This window comes from Sarcophilus harrisii, chromosome 4, assembly GCF_902635505.1.
Source record: "Sarcophilus harrisii chromosome 4, mSarHar1.11, whole genome shotgun sequence".
Classification (NCBI taxonomy): domain Eukaryota; kingdom Metazoa; phylum Chordata; class Mammalia; order Dasyuromorphia; family Dasyuridae; genus Sarcophilus; species Sarcophilus harrisii.
In genome coordinates this window covers 321,488,666-321,506,690 of record NC_045429.1, presented here as the reverse complement: position 1 = coordinate 321,506,690, position 18,025 = coordinate 321,488,666, and the positions used below count along the sequence as shown (strand labels likewise).

Below are 18,025 nucleotides of genomic sequence, written 5' to 3'. Positions count from 1 at the left end.
AAATGTGACCTCAGATACTTACTAGCTGTGTGATCCTGGGCAAGTCACTTAACCCAGATTGCTCACCACCACTAGCACAAAAAAAAAAAAAATGCTCCAAGACAAAGCAAGAATATTACATGATGTTAGAGGAGCTGGGGGTGTGGATAGACTAAAGGGAGCCAGCACTCCAAAACAATAGAAACAATAGATTCAATAGTGAAACCAGTGGTGGATGTCTGCTAGAGGGAGAGGGTATTAAAAGAGAGGATAATATCTGAGAGTAGTTGTGTATGCCAGTGGGAAAAAAATTCTCTGGGAGAAAAAACAATTGCAGGACACATAATCTGCATTATTAACATTTTTTCCATCACTTTCTAAACCTGGTCTACTTGTTCCTTACACATGACACTTTGTCACTAACTCCTTGACCTATGTACAAACTATCCCCTATCCCCAAGGCACCCATCATACTTGGGAAGCTCTCCTTCCTCACTTTTCCTATTCAAAATTCCTAGCTCCCTTTTAGGCTCAACATAAAGATATCCCCTTACAAGTGACTTTAATTTCCTAAAGTTAGTACTGTCCACATCCCCATAAATGACTTCATATTTACTTCTTTTTTATTATTATAGTTTTTGTTTACAAGATATATGCATGGGTAAATTTTCAGCATTGAACAATCTTTTGTTCCAATTTTTCCCCTCCTTCCCCCTCCCTCCTCCCCAAGATGGCAAGTAGATCAATACTTGTTAAATATGTTAAAGTATTTATATTTACTTCTTGTACTTAACACTGTAACAGTGAATTCTGGCTCCCAAACTGGGACATTTTTATTGTATGACTCAAGGGTTGCCTTTCTACAGAAACTGTCACTGTATTAATTATCCCTGTATGAAATGCCTAAAACACATAGACCCTTAATAAATGCTTGTAGAACTGAAGTGAAAATTGTTGTTAAATAGTATTCTCACCTTTTTTGTTTGCTTTTTTCCCCTTTGGGTCTGATTTTTCTTGCATATGACAATATATAGAAATACATTTAGAAGGATTGTGTATGTTCAACCTATATCGGATTTCTTGCTATCTTGAAGATGGGAAGAGGGAAGGGAAGAAAAAAAATTGGAACACAAATTCTTACAGAAATGAATGTTGAAAACTATATATGTATTTGGAAAAAATAAAATACTATTGGGGAAAATTTGTTTACCATTTATAAAATCATCTCTAGCACTTAGCACAATGTTTGGTACATGGTAGGAATTTAAAAATGCTTTTTGATGTGATTTGATATAAGATTAATCTAGGTTCAGAATTCACATTCAATAGACATAGTCTTAAAGAGGGTGGGTGCAAGTTTATTACTGCTCAGAACCTTGATTTAAACAAAATTTAAGAAAAGAGGAAACTTATAGCGTAAAAGTAATGCGCAACTAACAAACATAGCAATCACCAAGACAATATAAGAAACAGACAGACAACATACAACACACATCATCACCACTACAAGGAAGTGCCAACATCTGAATTCCAATAGCTGAGAGAACCCAGGTCACAGCTATCCAGAATCTCGAGTGGGAGGTTGTGTTAGGCAAGTGGTACCAAATCTCCTGAGTTCTCAAAGTCCCTTTCCACTAAAAGGTTTTTATAGGCTGAGAACAAAGAAAGCACTATACTAAATATTTTCATTTGATATCTGACCCTTGAGACAGAACAGTCCCCCTTATGTACAGGGATGTTCTATCATAAGAGGTCCATCAAAGAGAATATTTGTTTATTCCTTTAGGAGGATTCTGTTTATTCTAGGAACTTTCCAGGCTTCCTAGGTAAATATAGGTCTACTATAAAATATATTCATTAATCAAAGCATCAGGAAGATGGCCAATCTTTCTAATGCTTCCTAAGATCTATTAGATAACTGGGAGCATGTTACAAAGTTCTCATCAAATTTACACAAAGGCATGCCTGAGACTCACTGGCATTCATCACTAGGATTTCCTAACTTGATTCTCTCACTCCCTCTATCAAACTAAAAATCTCACTTGCCTTTTGGCTTCTTTGTAGAACCGACTGGAAAGTTAAAGGGCAAAATTCCTTCACTTCTGTCACCTTCTAGCTTGAGGCAGTTAGATGATGTAACAGATAAAGCTCCTAGAGTCTGGAATCAGGAAAACCACACCTCAAATCCAGCCTCAGACACTTATAAATTGTGAGTTTGGCAAGTTATTTAATTTAATTTGCCTGTTTTTCCATCTGTAAAATTAATATTAGCAACCTTCTGCACAACATTATTGTGAAAATCAAATGAGATATTTGTAGAGCATTTAGCACATTAAAGGCACTAAATAAATGCTGTTTCTATGTTTAATCTATATTGGATTACTTACTGTCTTGGGGAGGAGACAAGAGGGGGAGAGGAGGAAAATTTAGAACACAAGGTTTTTGCATATATTTGGAAAAATAAAATAGTATTAATTTTTTAAAATCTCCAAAAAAGAAAAACAAACGAATGCTGTTTTCTTCCTTTTCTTCTTCCATCCTTCCCTTCCTCCTTCCTTCTTTCCTTTCTTTCCTCCCTCTCTCCCTTCCTCCTTTCCTCCCTCCCTTCCTTCCTTCCTTCTTTCCTTCCTTCCTTTCCTCCTTCTTCCCTCTTTTCTTCCCTCCTTCTTTCCCTCCCTTCCTCCCTTCTTTCTTTCCTCCCTTCCTCCCTTCCTCCTTCCCTTCCTTCCTTCCTTCCTTTTTTCCTTCCTTCTTTTTAAATCTAACATCATCCACTTTTTCTGTTATCTTAACTGGCACCATCAATTACCACCACCATGCTCAACTTTTTGGGTCACTCTGATTCATTTCTCCTTCCTGACCTAGACATGAATAAATCCTTTCCCTCTGAAGTTTAGTTGACAAGAGGATGGGATTTAAAAAAAAAAAAAATTACTGAAAAGCTGAAAGGAAAAAAAACAACATAGAATTGGAGTTTACAGTATCATTATCTGAAGTTTCACTGTAAGTATAAATGGTTTGCGTCACACACATACTGGACATTCAATTCCTAGTCGGTTTTTTTTCCCCTTGGCATCAATGTCTGAGATGAATTGAATGAAGAGAAAATAAGGATTTGCTTGGTTCACACTGTATTCCAAAGGGGGCATGGAGGGCCATTATAGTATCCCAGGGAGATAGTTCTGACAGTGGCAATGGATACCCAGTTTGGCATCATAGAAAAAACCGATGGACAGACTAGGTAGGAGACAGGCGAAAGCTGTCCAAAGGCAAAATTACCAGAAAGGTAATAAAGGTGGGACTGGAGCCCACAAGAACAAAAGACGAGTGCTAGAGAGCTATGCCCAGTCACATGCACTGATCTATCCCTTCCTGGGGTTTTCCCTCACCGAAGGCTGAAGTCAGCTCCCAAATTAAGATGCAAAGAGGCCGGTAGTTCCCATTAAATATGAGACTAAGGGGTAAACTATAAACTAAGCAATTTTTTTTCCTTCTCCCCCTGCCCCAGGCTATAAGAATGAAGGGAAACATTTTAAATGAGGGAGTGAGAAAAGATGTAAGAAAGTTACCAGAGTAAGAAACATTAAGCAAGTGTAACAGTAAACCTAGGGAGAAGAGGTAAAGGGAATAGGTGTATTGATTGGCAGGGTGGGAGCTACTAGGAAAAATTCATTCATTACCTGTAGTGCAGAGGGAAAAGAGAAGCAAGTCTAAACAATGTTCTCTTCCCCTTAGCCAAGACGAAGATCAGAACGGGGAAGGATGTAAGAAATTTTTGTCTTCAGAGTCAGCAACTCAGGAATTTTAATAATAGACTGGAGGAAGTGCCATGATGAGAAAATTGCTAACCCAAGAGGGTCCTGGATAGGGTAACTTCAGAATAGGGAAATACCCTTCAACATGTCTGTTAGGGCAGCTCCTCCCCCCGCCGAATAGCTCATAACTGTTCTTTCCCTGAGGTCCATCCCATCAGAAGATCAGTCCTGCAAAGAGAAAGCCAACTCAAGTACTCTTGGCTCTACCTGAGAAGGTCCAGACCTGGGAAGGTTCAGCTAGCGAAAGCAGTGTTCCCTCCTGAGGCTAGGCTCAGAGCCAGGGGCTTGAGAGTCCGAAGGAGGGACTAGGGAAAAGGAGGGGAGAGGGGAGACGGTCTGAATAAGCTGTAGGGGCGGGAGGGGGCTGAACCTTTGGACCAAAGCCCAGCGGGGCGGTGCTGCTGAGCTACCGCTCTCTGCTCACTCCTGGGCTGGAGCAGTACAGGCGGAGCCCTTGGGAAGCCATGGACGTGAGCGGTCCCTTCAGCTGTCCCATCTGCCTAGAGAAACTTCGGGAGCCCGTGACGCTGCCCTGCGGCCACAACTTCTGCCTCGCCTGCCTGGAAGCGCTCTGGCCGCATCGGGGGCCCGGAGGCCCCGGGGGATCCGGAGCCACTGCCCGCTGTCCCCTGTGCCAGGAGCCCTTCCCCGACGGGTTGCAGCTGCGCAAGAATCACACACTGTGTGAGCTGCTGCAGCTGCGCCAGTCTGGCCAGACCCCGGCCCCAGCCCCTGCCCCGGTCCCAAATCAAGCCCCGGTCCCGGAGCCCTCGGCTCCGTGCGCCCCAGAGCCGTGGTCCGAGGACGAGGAGCCAGTGCGCTGTGACGCGTGCCCTGAGGGCGCGGCCCTTCCGGCGGCTCGCTCCTGCCTCTCCTGTCTGGCCTCTTTCTGTACTGCCCACCTGAGGCCCCACGAGCGCAGCCCAGCTTTGCGCGACCACCGTCTGGTACCTCCCTTGCGCCGGCTGGAGGAAAGCCTGTGTGCCCGACACCTGCGGCCCCTGGAGCGCTACTGCCGAACCGAGAGAGTTTGCGTGTGCGACGTCTGTGCCGCCCAAGAACATCAAGGACATGAGCTACTTTCCCTGGAGCAAGAGCGGGCTCTCCAAGAGGTAGGGGTTCAAGGGGCTTAACTCTCTGGGAGGGAGCCGGCTGACGGCACTGAGTGGGGAAAGTAAACTTCTGGAGGGGAGGCTGGCGCTTTTTGGCACGATGGCACAGGAAAAGCTAGAGGAAGTTTAGCAGAACTCTAAGAGATAAGTTGAAGGAGCAGGAGATCCAGGAGAAGGAGAGGACTGTACTGAGCACCTGGATCCCTAATACAACGTGATGGGAAAGGCTGGGAGAAAGCCTCGGTCTTGCTTCCAACTTTCTTCTCCTTCCACATCTCTGAGCGGTCCAGCTCTCATACACTGAGACCAATTTTTTTAACGGTCTGGAGCCTAGGCTCCCGGTGCCCTTCCTGTCCTAGAACCTGGAGCCTGAGTTGCTCAGACTTTCTCCCGCTGCTCAGGGTCAGCGGGGGTTGGGGGAATGGGATATGGCTAGCAGGCAGTGCCAAGCTCACAGATCCTCTCTGTCCAGCTGTCCCTGGACTCTTGGCGGGAGCATGTGCACAACCCCGCCCATTCTCTTCTTCCCTCTCAGAGCGCCTCTCTCCACTCTCCCCCCCCCCCCCCCCCCCCCCCCCCTCCTCCCCCCCCCCCCCCCCCTCCCGACCGTTTTCCTTTGGCTTCAATCCCGGTCTTGGCGCCTCTGGCCTCGGGATTTTCCGTCTCCTCCCTGGAGCGCCCACCACCTCCAGCCTGGAGGGAGTGACTCATGCTACCCAAGGGTTTTGCCTAGTATTCCCTGTTTATAGAACTGGTCGGGGATACCAACCCCGAGAGATAATAAATCCCCCTCAAGAGAGGTGCCTCCCCCTCCCATCTTTCCCCTCCTACCCTCAAATGGAGTTTGCATGAGACTGAGTCTCTTACTTTCCCCCTTCTCCACCACTGACTGGTCAGCAACCAATAGGCTGAGGGGAAACCGGCCAGACCACCATCGAATGCTTTTCGCTGTTGGGCTGGGGCTGAATATCTGAGAATTAGTCTGGAGAGAGCGCAGAGATCATTTAGCCTAACTTGTAACTAAGATGTGATTGCCTTGGCAACTTTCCCATAGATAACCTAGTGTGGCTTGATAGGAAACAGAAATTCACCAGCCTACTTTTAGTCTCACTAACCTAAGGCATCTGTTTCCTCTTCTGGATAACTGTTGTTTTTGAATTTTTTTAAAATAATGAGCCTAAATCCACTTCCCATCTATTCGTTTTCATTTTGTACTTGCAAAATAAGTCTAACAATTCCCTATGTCCACATGACATTCCTTCAAAAATAGGAAATACTTGAGGACTCTCCAATTTTCTCTTCTCCAGACTAAACATCCTCTGTTTTTTAAGAGGGTCCTCATATAACTTGATTTTGACCCTCCTGGTTCTCCTCTAGCTGTAATAAATAAATGATTCCCTATTCTTTGAAGCATAAGCAGGACTTCATTCCCTCAATAATTGCCCTGGTTCCTCTCCTTTCCCTTTCCCTTCTCTTTTTCTCTCTCTCTTCCCCTTCTCTTCCCTCTGTCCTCTTAAGGGTATTCCTTCTTTAAAAAGAAAATAAATTTTGATCCGGACACCTCCTAAGATAACTTGGAGTTTAAGGGCTACCTTTCTTTCTTAAGGCCCCTACTTAAACCCAAAGCATTCTGCCTTTCACTGATTGACCAGCAATAGGCCCCAAGACCAAGAGCATCCATTGTTTGGGCCCTGGTTGCTCAGAATGAATGTAAGTAGCAATTGTTACTGTTTTGACCAGTAACCCTAAGGATCTTCCCCTCTCTGAATGATTTTTTTTAAACTAGGAAAAGAGGCCATTTTCTCTGCTTTGTTTCTTACCTAGCCTTAATCAATGAATAAGCATTGCCTCACTTAGACTGAGACATTTTAAAGACCTTAGCTTAAAAAGGCCAAGGTGTCCTACAGCGTCCAGGGCATCTCCAGCTGTTCTGATTTATATCTGGCCACTGGACCAGATGGGCTCCAGAGGAGAAAGTGAGGCTGGTGACTTGCACAACTCTTCCTCACTTGCATCCAATTCACTTGTAAATCATGGCACTAGCTTCCTGATGTCATGGTTCTCTTTGAAAACTAAGGGCAAACTACAACCTTATCCCCAGCTAATTACTGACACCTTCACCCCCTGGACCCCTAGAAGACCAAGAAGTCTCTTTTAGCCAATGAGGTAATTCAGGCCAATTCCAATAGAGTTGTGATGAAGAGAGCCATCTGTATCCAGAGAGAGGACTATGGAGATTGAATGTGAATCATAATATAATATTTTTATTTTTGTTTTTTCTTATTTTTTTTCCTCTTTGATCTGATTTTTCTTGTGCAACATGATAAATGTGGAAAAATGTTTAGAATTGCACATGTTTAACCTATATTGGATTGTTTGCTGTCTATGGAAGGGGGGAGAGGAGAAAGGAGGAAGAAAAAATTTTGAAATACAAGGTTTTTCAGAGTGAATGTTAAAAACTATCTTTGCAGGTATTTTGAAAAATAAAAAGCTATTATAAAAATATTTTTAAAAATCTATTAGTTCAGCGGATTTAGAGATACATTCTCTCTCCTCAGGCTGAGAGCCCCCAGGTCCTGAGTGCTGCAGAGGACCGCTTGGATGAGCTGGGTGCTAGTATTGCACAGTCTAGACGTACAGTGGCCCTCATAAAGGTGAGATTCCTAAGTCCCTTGGGCCACCCAGATGGGTGGGACTTGAGTTATCCCCTATTCCTTTTCTCCTTTATTTGATATTGACAGTATTGGTGGTATTCACCAAGCAAATTAGTGAGTGCTGAGGCACTCACCTAGCAATCTCTTTTCCCCACCTCCAAGGTACAAATAACAGATTTTTCCCCAGGTACATACCTTTCCACCCAGGTCTGATCCAGAGTAAAGTTACACAATTGGTGCCTTTTTATGTGGGTTGCTTAACTGTTTTATTCTATGTGAAATTATGAGTTTAAGTCTGTGCATAGTAGCAAAAAATAATCTTAAAATCACAGATCTATAGAGTTGGAAGAGACATTACAAATGATCTGCTCCAATCCCCTACCAGAAATATGTGCTCCTTCTGTCCATGTTCACTGAGTGGCAATCTAGGCTCTGTTTCGCCATTCCTGGTGATCCTACTTCATAGTAGAACTCACTGCATTTGGGGGCAGCTCTATAATTTTTTTTTTTTTTTTTGAGGCAGTCAGAGTCAAACACTAGTGAGTATCTGAGGCTTGACTCCAGGGCTGGTGCTCTATCCATTGTGCCATCTAGCTGGGACAGCTCTAATTTAGAGAAGGAGAGTCAAAGATTAACTTTCCTTCCCTTCCTCTCCTCCTCCCTCCTTCCCCAACCTGTGCAGAGTGCAGCACTGACTGAGCGGGAAAAGGTAAGCCAGTTGTTCACAGAGGCAATAGGTACCCTGCAGGGCTTCCAGTCGGAAGTGATGGGCTTCATTGCTGAAGGGGAGGCCGCCATGCTGAATCGGGCCCAGGGGGAGCTTCGGCACCAGGAGGAGCAGAGAGCCCGGCTGAGCTCTGCCCGACAGAATCTGAGTCAGGGCCATGAAATTGACTCTATTAGTTTTCTCCAGGTGAGCAGGGGTAGTTCTGGGAGAAAGGAAGGGGCTTCTGGGAGGAGGAAAGAGGTCCGTAGTGACCTGTGGAGTAATTTTGACTTACTGTTAACCATTCTGGGGAGAAAGAGTGAGAGACCAAAGAAGGAAGCTGAATGGCAAAGTCAAGAATAGCCAAGCTCTAAAACTAAATGCCCCTGGGAACTGTACCCAGTGACCTGGCATTTGGGCTGTACCCAGTTTCTCCATAAAGACTGATCCATTTTCATAGTGGGAGGATTGGGCAAGGGAGGGATTGTGGTAAGCAGTGCTTTAACCGCTGTAACTGGCATTCTACCCTGGTGCAGGAGCTTCTGGCACTGAAATTGGCTCTGGAGGAAGGGGGTAACCCTGGGCTGGGTCCCCCAAAAGAACTGAGTTTTACCAAGTCTTCCCAAGCCATGAAAGCTGTTAGAGACCTCCTGACTTTAGCCTGTGCTAACCAGTGGGAGTTTCTGCAGGGGATGGGCAGGGATACAGACAATTCACAGAAGCTGGGTTTGGAAGGTGAGTTTCTTTCCCCCAAGGTGACTCACCTCTTCTCTTCCTCCCATCTCCCTCCCCTCCAGTCCTTGGTGCCCACCCAGGAGCTGAGGCTGGAAACTCTTCCTGGTACAGGGTGGGGCTGGAGCTTGGAACTGTATCCCTGGCTAATGACAGAATGGGTACCAGCCCTCAAGGGAGAGGCTGAGTAGCAACAGGGACTACTTAAAGGAAATGTAATTTTTTAGAACTCTTCTTCAGTAGCAAGAAGGCATTGTCCCAGCCTGTCCTGCCTCTGAGGCAGTCTTAGTCTTTGGGCTTAGAAGGTGGGAAGAAGGGTAGCTGAAGTGCTAAAGCATTGAAGCAGAGATTTCATTTGTAAATGGGACAGACTATATGCTGTAACCCATCCCTAATCCTAGTCTCCACCCCGTTGTTTGGTTTAGCCACTGAAGGCACTGGAATCAGGCAGAGAGAGTGTGGTTGCTGATATAGCCTGAGAAAAACACTTCATCTGCTAAACTCATAGGTTGATAGCATAGATCATGTGATTGTAATAATAATTACTGTATTAATAATATTAATATTTTAATATAATATATCTAATATTAAAATATAATATTAATATATTGTTAATTGTTGCGATTATTAATATTTAAATATTACATGTTTTGTAATTATGTAATGTAATTACATAATTACAATAATGTAATAATTAATAATAATAAATCTAGTACTTTATATATCACTTTAAGGTTTGCAAAATGTTTTATACAGCAAAATGTTGCACACAACAACTCTGTGAGGGAAAGATAGGAAAACCCAAAGCTGAGTGGGTTAAGTGACTTGCCCAGAGAAACACAACTAGGAAAGATTTGAACTCAGTTCTTCCTGACTCAAGTCCAGTCCTCTATTATTATGCTACCTAACTATCTGTAGTCCTACCCTTTCATTTTACAGGATCCTGAGAAATAAAAATATTGAACGTCTGAGTCAGAATTTGAATTCAGTGCTTTTGCTCCAAATCCAATATTCTTTCTTATGGCAACAAAAGCTCTTCTTCCCTTCCTCTTTTCTTCTCTCCCTTCTTTCCTCCTTTCTACATATCAAATAAATACCTCTAGAAGTATCTCAGGAAGGGAATAATTTACCCAACCCAATCTGGGAAGAATATTTCATTGTAATCCTGTTCTTGACGCTTGGTTATGTGTCAGTCACACAGAGTAGTCCGCTGGCAGATCAGCAGCTAACCAATCAGTCGCCAACAATTAGGAGCATGAAATGTAACCATTGTGGGTTTTGGTCCCTTGTTGGCTAGTCAGTGTTGACCAAAATAGTATTTTAGGCACTGCCTGCATAAGCCACTTCCCCAACCTCTGTTGCCTTTACATTCTTTTTCCTGTAGCTGATGCAGAGTCTCAAGATCCTGACAGCACCAATGGCCTGGAGTGTGAGGAATCTAGAGACTACTTCCTTAAGTGTGAGTGGGTGCTTGGCCCCAGGTCCCTCTTGGGGCTTCCATTCTCTTTGGGGTGGGCCCAGAACATATTTGCAGCAGAAGAACTAGCTCTGGGGACTGCCAGGATTCCAAGCCCTGCTCCTGCTCCTGGTTTCTTATCTCCAGTACATTCCTGCCCACCATAAAGTGTGGATCTAATTAGAGATAACCTGTATTTCTCCCCTGGGTTTGGAGGGAGGATTTAGGGGGAAATAGGGGATTGAGTCTGTACTATATTGGGAAGGAGAAATCTGATTTTGCCTTTGTAATGTCTCCCTTAATCTCTTCCCGGGGAGCAGTTGCTTTCATCGTAGACCTAGACAGTGACACAGCAGACAAGTTCCTGCAGCTGTTCGGAACGAAGGGAGTGAAGAGGGTGCTTTGTCCCATCAGCTACCCCGAGTCTCCCATGCGTTTCACCCACTGTGAGCAAGTCCTGGGAGAGGGCAGCCTGGACCGAGGCACCTACTACTGGGAGGTGGAGATCATCGAGGGCTGGGTCAGCGTGGGAGTCATGGCCGAGGACTTCTCCCCCCGGGAGCCCTACGATCGAGGCCGGCTGGGCCGGAATGCCTACTCTTGCTGCCTGCAGTGGAATGGCCGAAACTTCTCTGTCTGGTTTTACGGGCTGGAGGCCACCCTTCCCCACGCCTTTTGCCCCACTGTGGGGGTCTGCTTGGAATATGCCGACCGAGCACTGGCTTTCTATGCTGTGAAGGAGGGGAAAGTGAGCCTCTTGCAGAGGCTGCGGGCCTCTAGACCCCGCCGAGGTGGATCCCCTCCTTCCCCTTCGACCCAGTTCCAAAGCAGGCTGGACAGTCATTTTCCCAACCTGTTCACCCACAGGCTCAAGCCAGCTTTCTTTCTGGAGAGTGTGGATGCACACCTGCAGATTGGGCCCCTCAAGAAATCATGCATCTCAGTATTAAAGAGGAGGTGATGTTGGGAAGAAGGGACTCCCTTCCTTCTCCTTTCATTCCCACAAGGATGCTCTGAGCACTCCCTGATGAAACCCCAGGAAAATTGCCAATAATATATTTAATATAGTCTATCCCCATCCCTGGAGGCAGATTCTGGGAGAGCCCTTGTCCTTCCTTTCCCTCTCTCCCTCACCACCTCCACTGACAGTCTCCCTTGGGACATTAGGTGGCTAGCATCTTGCAACCATGCAAGATAAGGCAAAGCCAGGGCAAGAAAGGGGTTAGCCAGCCTTCCAAGCCCTGTCTAGTGCACCATAGTGACATTGTCTCCTCTCATCTTTTATCACTGTGGGAGTCTTCGGCCTAAGCCAGAAGGGACCTTGAGAGACCAAACTTTACTTATCAGTCAAATTCCTTTTCACTTTTCCCTTTCCTCCCTGCAACAATGTTCCTGACTCCCACAAGCTCTTGTCTTTGTTATTACTATCTGCCTTCCCCACTGGAATTTTCATCAACTCAACTAATATCACACTGTGCTTAGGAGGAAGGAAGAGGGAGGGGACAGAGCTAAATTGTTTGGTGGGCCTGCCCATAGAGCAGAAAAGAAATAGAGAGCCATAGCCCTAAAAATGATCCTTCAGGAACAGAAAAGGCTTGGAAAAGAGAGGGGAAATTTCTCTGCAAACCCACCTTTCTCTGTTCTTTCCAGCTGCAATTTTGGGCAGGGGCAGCCAGAGGTAACCTCCCCACCTCCCGTCCTCTGCTCCTGACCACAGTGATCCATTTTGGGCACTCAGAGTATTTGCTTTGGAAAGTTTGGGTTCCCACCAGCTATTTACATCCCTGTTGCCGTAGCATAATTCCAAATTTTTCTCTTGGCTTTGCCCAAAATCAAACACAGACACTATTCTCAACAGCCAGAATGGGCCTCTGGAGACTGGGCTGTCCTGAGATTGGGCAAGAAGTCCGCCCTACCGTGGCAAATGTGCTCCAAGGGCCGGGACAGAGGCTGCTGTTCAAGCCGACCCACTCTCACAGCTTCCCAAGGGAGATGCCTAAGACAACCTGTGTATCAGTAGCAATGTGTATCTACAATAAAGGGAAGTACATGGTCTTCGTGGTCGTATTTACCTCTCCTCCCCTGATGTCCAGAGAGCCCTGGATTCCCCCATAGAGGTAACCAGAATTTCTGCAGACTTGGAACACCATTCACCCTTTTTTTTCCAAAGGAAGAATCTGTCACTTGGAGCCAAGGAGGTGAAAGTGGCCAGAATTCCCGACTCCATTCCCCAACCATTCTCTCTGACATACGTATGTCTGGATGCAGGTTTGGGAGGAGGAGCAAGAGAGAAGGGAAGCCACTGGGACCCTGCCTGCCGTTGGGTTGGGCAGGACAATAGCAGGGTTATGCAGGGCAGACACACAGCAAGGCCATACAAGTCCTGGGGCTTCTTTTCGGGCTAAAAATAGCTCCTCTTACAGCATTCCCAGCCATTCACTTCTTGCCTAAGTCGCCGGATGTTGTCTTTTTGGGTGGGGGCCTGTTGCTCCATGCTGCAGTGGTTCTGTACATGGTTTCCTTGGCAACCCCATGTTCTTACTCTAACAATGAAAACCGCTGTAGAGCCAAGGGCCTGAGGCTCTGTTCCCACTCCCTTTCCACCAAGTGTCCTATATTTTCTGGTTCCGTGCACGTAGTCCTAGAGCCTGGGAATAGGTTGGCCCATAACAAGAGGGCTGAGACTCCCCTTTCTCACATTATTCATCTCAATACCTTCAGTACCCCGGGTGGAAAGTGAAAAGATATTCAAGGATAATGTAAATCAGGTATGGGACAAATACATTTTTTTCCTACGCTCAAAAGAAATAGTTAACAAAAAGGGCTCTCATGAGTGCACATTGTCAAAAACTTAAGGCAACTAAACAAGTGTCAGGAATAATTACTGTTAATACTCTTTTGGGAGGGTGAGCTTAAATTACATAAGAATCTAAAGCAATTGGTGAGACTGTTGAACAGGCATTGTTATATTTCTTTCAAGAATTTGATTTTATTATTTTTAACACACATTATGAATTATATTGGGAGAGAAAAATTGGAGCAAAAGGGAAAAACCTTGGGAAAGATTTTTTTAAAATAAGTGAACATAGCATGTGTTGATTTATATTCAGTCTCCTTAGTTCTTTTTCTGGATGCAGATGACATTTTTGTCTAAAGTCTATTGGGATTGCTTTGAATCACCGAACCACTGAGACAAGTCTTTCATAGCTGATCATTGCATATTCTTGCTGTTATTATATATAACATATTTCTGGTTCTGCTTGTTTTGCTCAGAACACTGCTAAGTTTCTCTTAAGGCTCCATACTGTTCTCTCCAAATTCATGTCTGTCAAACAACCAGGTCAAGACTTGGGCTTCTCTTCCTGTCAATAGTCATGTTCTTTACTGCAGAAACTTCTTCAACTACCAATTAACCCCACGCAGTGGATCCCAAGCCCCTACATCTCTTTAACACACTCATTTTCTTCCAGACCTGAACAAATCCAAGATCAGTGTTTGGTCAACTCAGATCCAAAACATTGCAGGTGCAGGTCTGCCTAGTCAAGCATATGCTTTAATAGCTGCTGTTCCTCATTTCTGCTGGGATGGAAGGAAAGGGCCTCCCTCTCTGGGAGAGTTCCTTGCCACATGGACAAGGTCCAGGGAAGAGAGCTGGGGTGGAGTCACTACTCAAAGGTCCCCTGAGTCATCAGCCCCTCAGCCAACAAGAAGATGTGCCCTTCAGTAATGAGTCACCAGAAAGAGGCAAGGGCATCATCCCCCAAACCTCAAAAGTACATGGTCCAAAGGAAGGAGCATCTGCAGGGATGTTTTTATTGTTCACTTTTTATTATTTTGCTGAGGCACTTAGGGTTAAGTGACTTGCCTAGGGTCACACAGCCAGGAAGTACTAAGTGTTGGAGACCAGATTTGAATTCGGGTCCTCCTGAACTTCAGGGCACCCCTAGCTGTCTAAATCTAGTTTTGAACACGCCCTGTCCGTACCCCTGGCTATATTATTTGGCCCCTGAAATAACTGTGAACACCTGGAATGAGGCCCTCTCTAGAGACTGCTCTCCCTTTATTATAAGACGTAAACCAGAAGGGATCTTTGCTGTATCGGCTAACAGAAGGCTGGTTAGTGTCAGAACCAGGGGCTGTCATGTATTCTGTTTGGTGATTTCAACACCTCCGCCTTCTTTATGACTCCGTTTGGAGTTTTCTTGGCAAAGATACTGGAGGGGTTCACCCTTTCTTTCTCCAGCTCATGTTACAGAGGGGGAAACTGAGGAAAGCAGGTTAACTGACTTGCCCAGGGTCGTACGGCTGGTTGTTAGGGCCAATCGGAACGCCAGGGCTCATCCACTTATAATAAGCGCTTAATAAATGAGTGACTGCACCTGCATTTTTGATTTCCTTCATGAGCTAATTGTACAATATTTCAGAGTCTGATTCTTTTTGTACAGCAAAATGACGGTTTGGTCAGGTATACTTATTGTGTATCTAATTTATATTTTAATATATTTAACATCTACTGGTCACCCTGCCATCTAGGGGAGGGGGTGGGGGGGTAAGAGGTGAAAAATTGGAACAAGAGGTTTGGCAATTGTTAATGCTGTAAAGTTACCCATGTATATATCCTGTAAATAAAAGGCTATTAAATAATAAATAAATAAATAAATAAATGAGTGCCTGACTCATGAGGGGATTGAGTCTAGTTATTTCCAGTATATACATATACATATATGTATATATATAAATATATATATACAAGCATACACGCATATACATGTGTATCTTTGTATCTATTACTTTCTAGGTCTATAGGCACGCCCACATATATGTGTATCAGTACCTACTGATCACTCTGTCGCTCTGTAGGTACACAGACAGATATACACACATGCCTGCATCTTTGCACCTATCAATCTATAGTTATGAGTTATAATATATATAATATATTATATATATTATTATATATTATAAGTCATTTCTGGCGCCCCTCACCCCATATCCCCAGGATCCTTTCAGAAATCCATAAGATCAAAGCTATTTTCGTAATAATACCAAAAAGTTATTTTCCTATTAAAAATACTCCTCCCTTTTCCATCTACGTCTACATATAATGTACATCTCTAGCGATCAGTCTATATATGTGCATATACACACACAACCACCAGAGGGTGCCAGCGAGCTCAGCCGTCCTGGCAGTGCACTACGCCGAGCTCCAGTGAGCATGCGCGTACATTTCATTTCAAACCGCCCCTCCCCCCTTCCCCTTCCGCCTTGTTTGAGAGCCAGCTGGGGTTTTCTGGGCTAGACGAGCGATGTCTTTTCCCTCCCTCCGGTTTCTGCCCTCCCCTTTATTGGGCCCATGTGTGCAAGAAGCATCTGGTTCTTTCTCCAACGAACTGTTGTCCTCGCCAGCGCTTGGCTCTCGGGCCAGAAGCCTTAGTCGGGCAGCCGCGGAATCTGCCGCCCCCCTCCCCCCGCGCGCTTTGTGCTCGCGCCGTTCCCACGGTCGGGGCTGGCGCTCGGGGGCGGAGCTGGCGCGGCTTCCGCGACCGGTGCTGGGCCCCTGGCGCTGAGAAAGGCCCCAAGGCCGCGTGCGTGCGCGCGTGCGTGCGTGCGTGCGCGCGCTTGCAGCCGCCGCCGCTCCCCCCGGGCGCCAGCCCCGTGCGCCCCCCTCCCGCGCGCCGGCTGGAGGCCGCCTCCCCGCGGCTTCCCGCGTCCCTGCAGCTATCTGGCCGCTCCCCGGGGGCGGTCCCCGCGCGCCGCCATCGATTGAAGTGCGTGCAGGCTCAGGCTGGGCGGGCCCCCACGTACGCTCCTCCTCCGTCTGTCCGCCAGTCACAGTCTGTTCTCTCTCCCCTTCTCCTCCTGCGTCTTGGCTGGGCTCTTTCTCTATCCGCATCCCCCCCTTCGGGAAGAATCAAAGCCAGAGCCCTGGGCAGTTTTCTGTGAAATTAAATCCGAAACCCCTCAGAGCGCCCAGGAAAAGGGGCACCCCAATCTGCGGCTCCTGAGCTGTTTCCTGAGAGCCCCCCAAAAGTTTTGCTTTCTAAAAAACCGGGGAACTGCTTTATTATGTAGGAAAAGTGTCTTCAAGTGTGAAAAAACCTACTTGCAAACCAAGTTAGAGGATGCTCACCCTGATGCTCTCCTGCCCGTAGTCCGTCCCACCGGACTCGGGAGAGCTTCAGAGGGGAAGGAAGGAAGCGTTTCTTCTCTGATTGTTACTTCTCTCTTCTAGCTCAACTGGCTTTCTTTTTCTTTTAATTCAGTTTTTTTCCAGATTCACAGTTTTCCCCTCCCACCCCAATACTCCTGAGAAAGCAAGAAAAACAAAACCTTTTATAAATGTACATAGTCAAGCGCAACAAAATGTTGGTCATGTCCCAAGAAATCATATGTCAATCTACATTCTGAGTCCATCACCTCCAAATCAGAGGTGAGGTAACTAGGTGGTGGAATGCATAACAAGCCTAGAGTTAAGGAGACAAGTTCAAATGTAGCCATAAATGAGTAGCTGTGTGGCCCTGTTGAATGGGATAAACCGAGTGAAGACCTCTCAGAAGAGGATCCATTCCTCCTAATTGGGACTTGAGACTTTGCAGTAACAAGTATAAAATTGCAGGTGTTCCATTATCTTAGATAAATAATATCCTCCCGTTCCCTTGCCCCCCTTCTCCAACTACTACCTTTTCCTTAGCATTTAAGTGCCTAATAGAGTAAAGGGTGTGTAATTAATTGACTAGTATTCTTTGTTTCTGGGTTCTGGGTAAAAAATCAAAAATAATCCTAATCAATAGGAGAAAAGATCAGAAGGGAAAGTGGGGGCTTTTGGTTAAGGTATATATATAATCTTGTGTTTTGCATTTTGCACTTTGAATTCCTCTACTGACACCTTGTCTGTTGGGAGTTGCCCTTTCTCCAGAGATGGTAATAAATGCTTTTTTTGCTTTTTACCTTGAGAGTTTCTGATTTTGATTTGGGTAAGGGTCACTGTCCTACCCACTGTCACTTAACCTCTCTCTGCCTTCCTTAACTGTAAAATGGGTATAATAATAATAGCACCTATTTCCCAGGGTGATTGTGAGAATCAAATGAGACAATAATCATATTTAGCTCAGTGCCTAGCACATAGTAATTGCTACAGAAATGTTGTCTATTATTGGTGTTAATTTTTATCGGGAAGTAATTAATATGTTTTATCATAAATCTTTTAGAATTGTGGTTGGTCATTGGATGGATCAGAAATAATTCATCTTCCAAAACTGAGAATAAAATTTCATAAAAATGATATGCCTGTGATATGATATGTTTGTGTGTGTTAATCTTCTAGGACAGAAATACTCAAAGTCATTTCTGGCACCCCTCACCCCATATCCCCAAGATCTTTTCAAGAATACATAAGATCAAAACTATTTCCATAATAATACCAAAAAGTTATTTTCTTATTAAAAATACTCCTACCTTTTCCATCTACATATCTGTGCAAAATAAACCAAAGCACCAACTCGAACAAATTGAAAGACATGAGAATCTAGCTTTCTTCTTTTTAAAAAATCTATTTATTTATTATTTTATTA

General features: G+C 45.1%; 1 protein-coding gene across 1 annotated transcript; it reads left to right on the top strand.

Annotated features, from left to right (window-relative positions):
* The first annotated feature begins 4,159 nt into the window (after window positions 1–4,159).
* TRIM47 (tripartite motif containing 47) lies at window positions 4,160–12,509 on the top strand. The gene is made up of 6 exons (XM_031965835.1): window positions 4,160–4,906; window positions 7,465–7,560; window positions 8,243–8,473; window positions 8,803–9,001; window positions 10,383–10,457; window positions 10,775–12,509. The coding sequence occupies exons 1-6, from the start codon at window positions 4,259–4,261 to the stop codon at window positions 11,413–11,415; spliced, it is 1,890 nt and encodes a 629-aa protein (XP_031821695.1). The 5' UTR covers window positions 4,160–4,258; the 3' UTR covers window positions 11,416–12,509.
* Window positions 12,510–18,025: the final 5,516 nt, after the last annotated feature.

Bases quoted from the DNA above. Each gene is read 5' to 3' on its own strand.
- TRIM47 (XM_031965835.1), top strand. From the start codon at position 4,259: ATGGACGTGAGCGGTCCCTTCAGCTGTCCCATCTGCCTAGAGAAACTT. The intron at 7,561-8,242 runs GTGAGATTCCTA...CAACCTGTGCAG, and splicing joins GTACAGTGGCCCTCATAAAG to AGTGCAGCACTGACTGAGCG. The intron at 8,474-8,802 runs GTGAGCAGGGGT...ACCCTGGTGCAG, and splicing joins ACTCTATTAGTTTTCTCCAG to GAGCTTCTGGCACTGAAATT.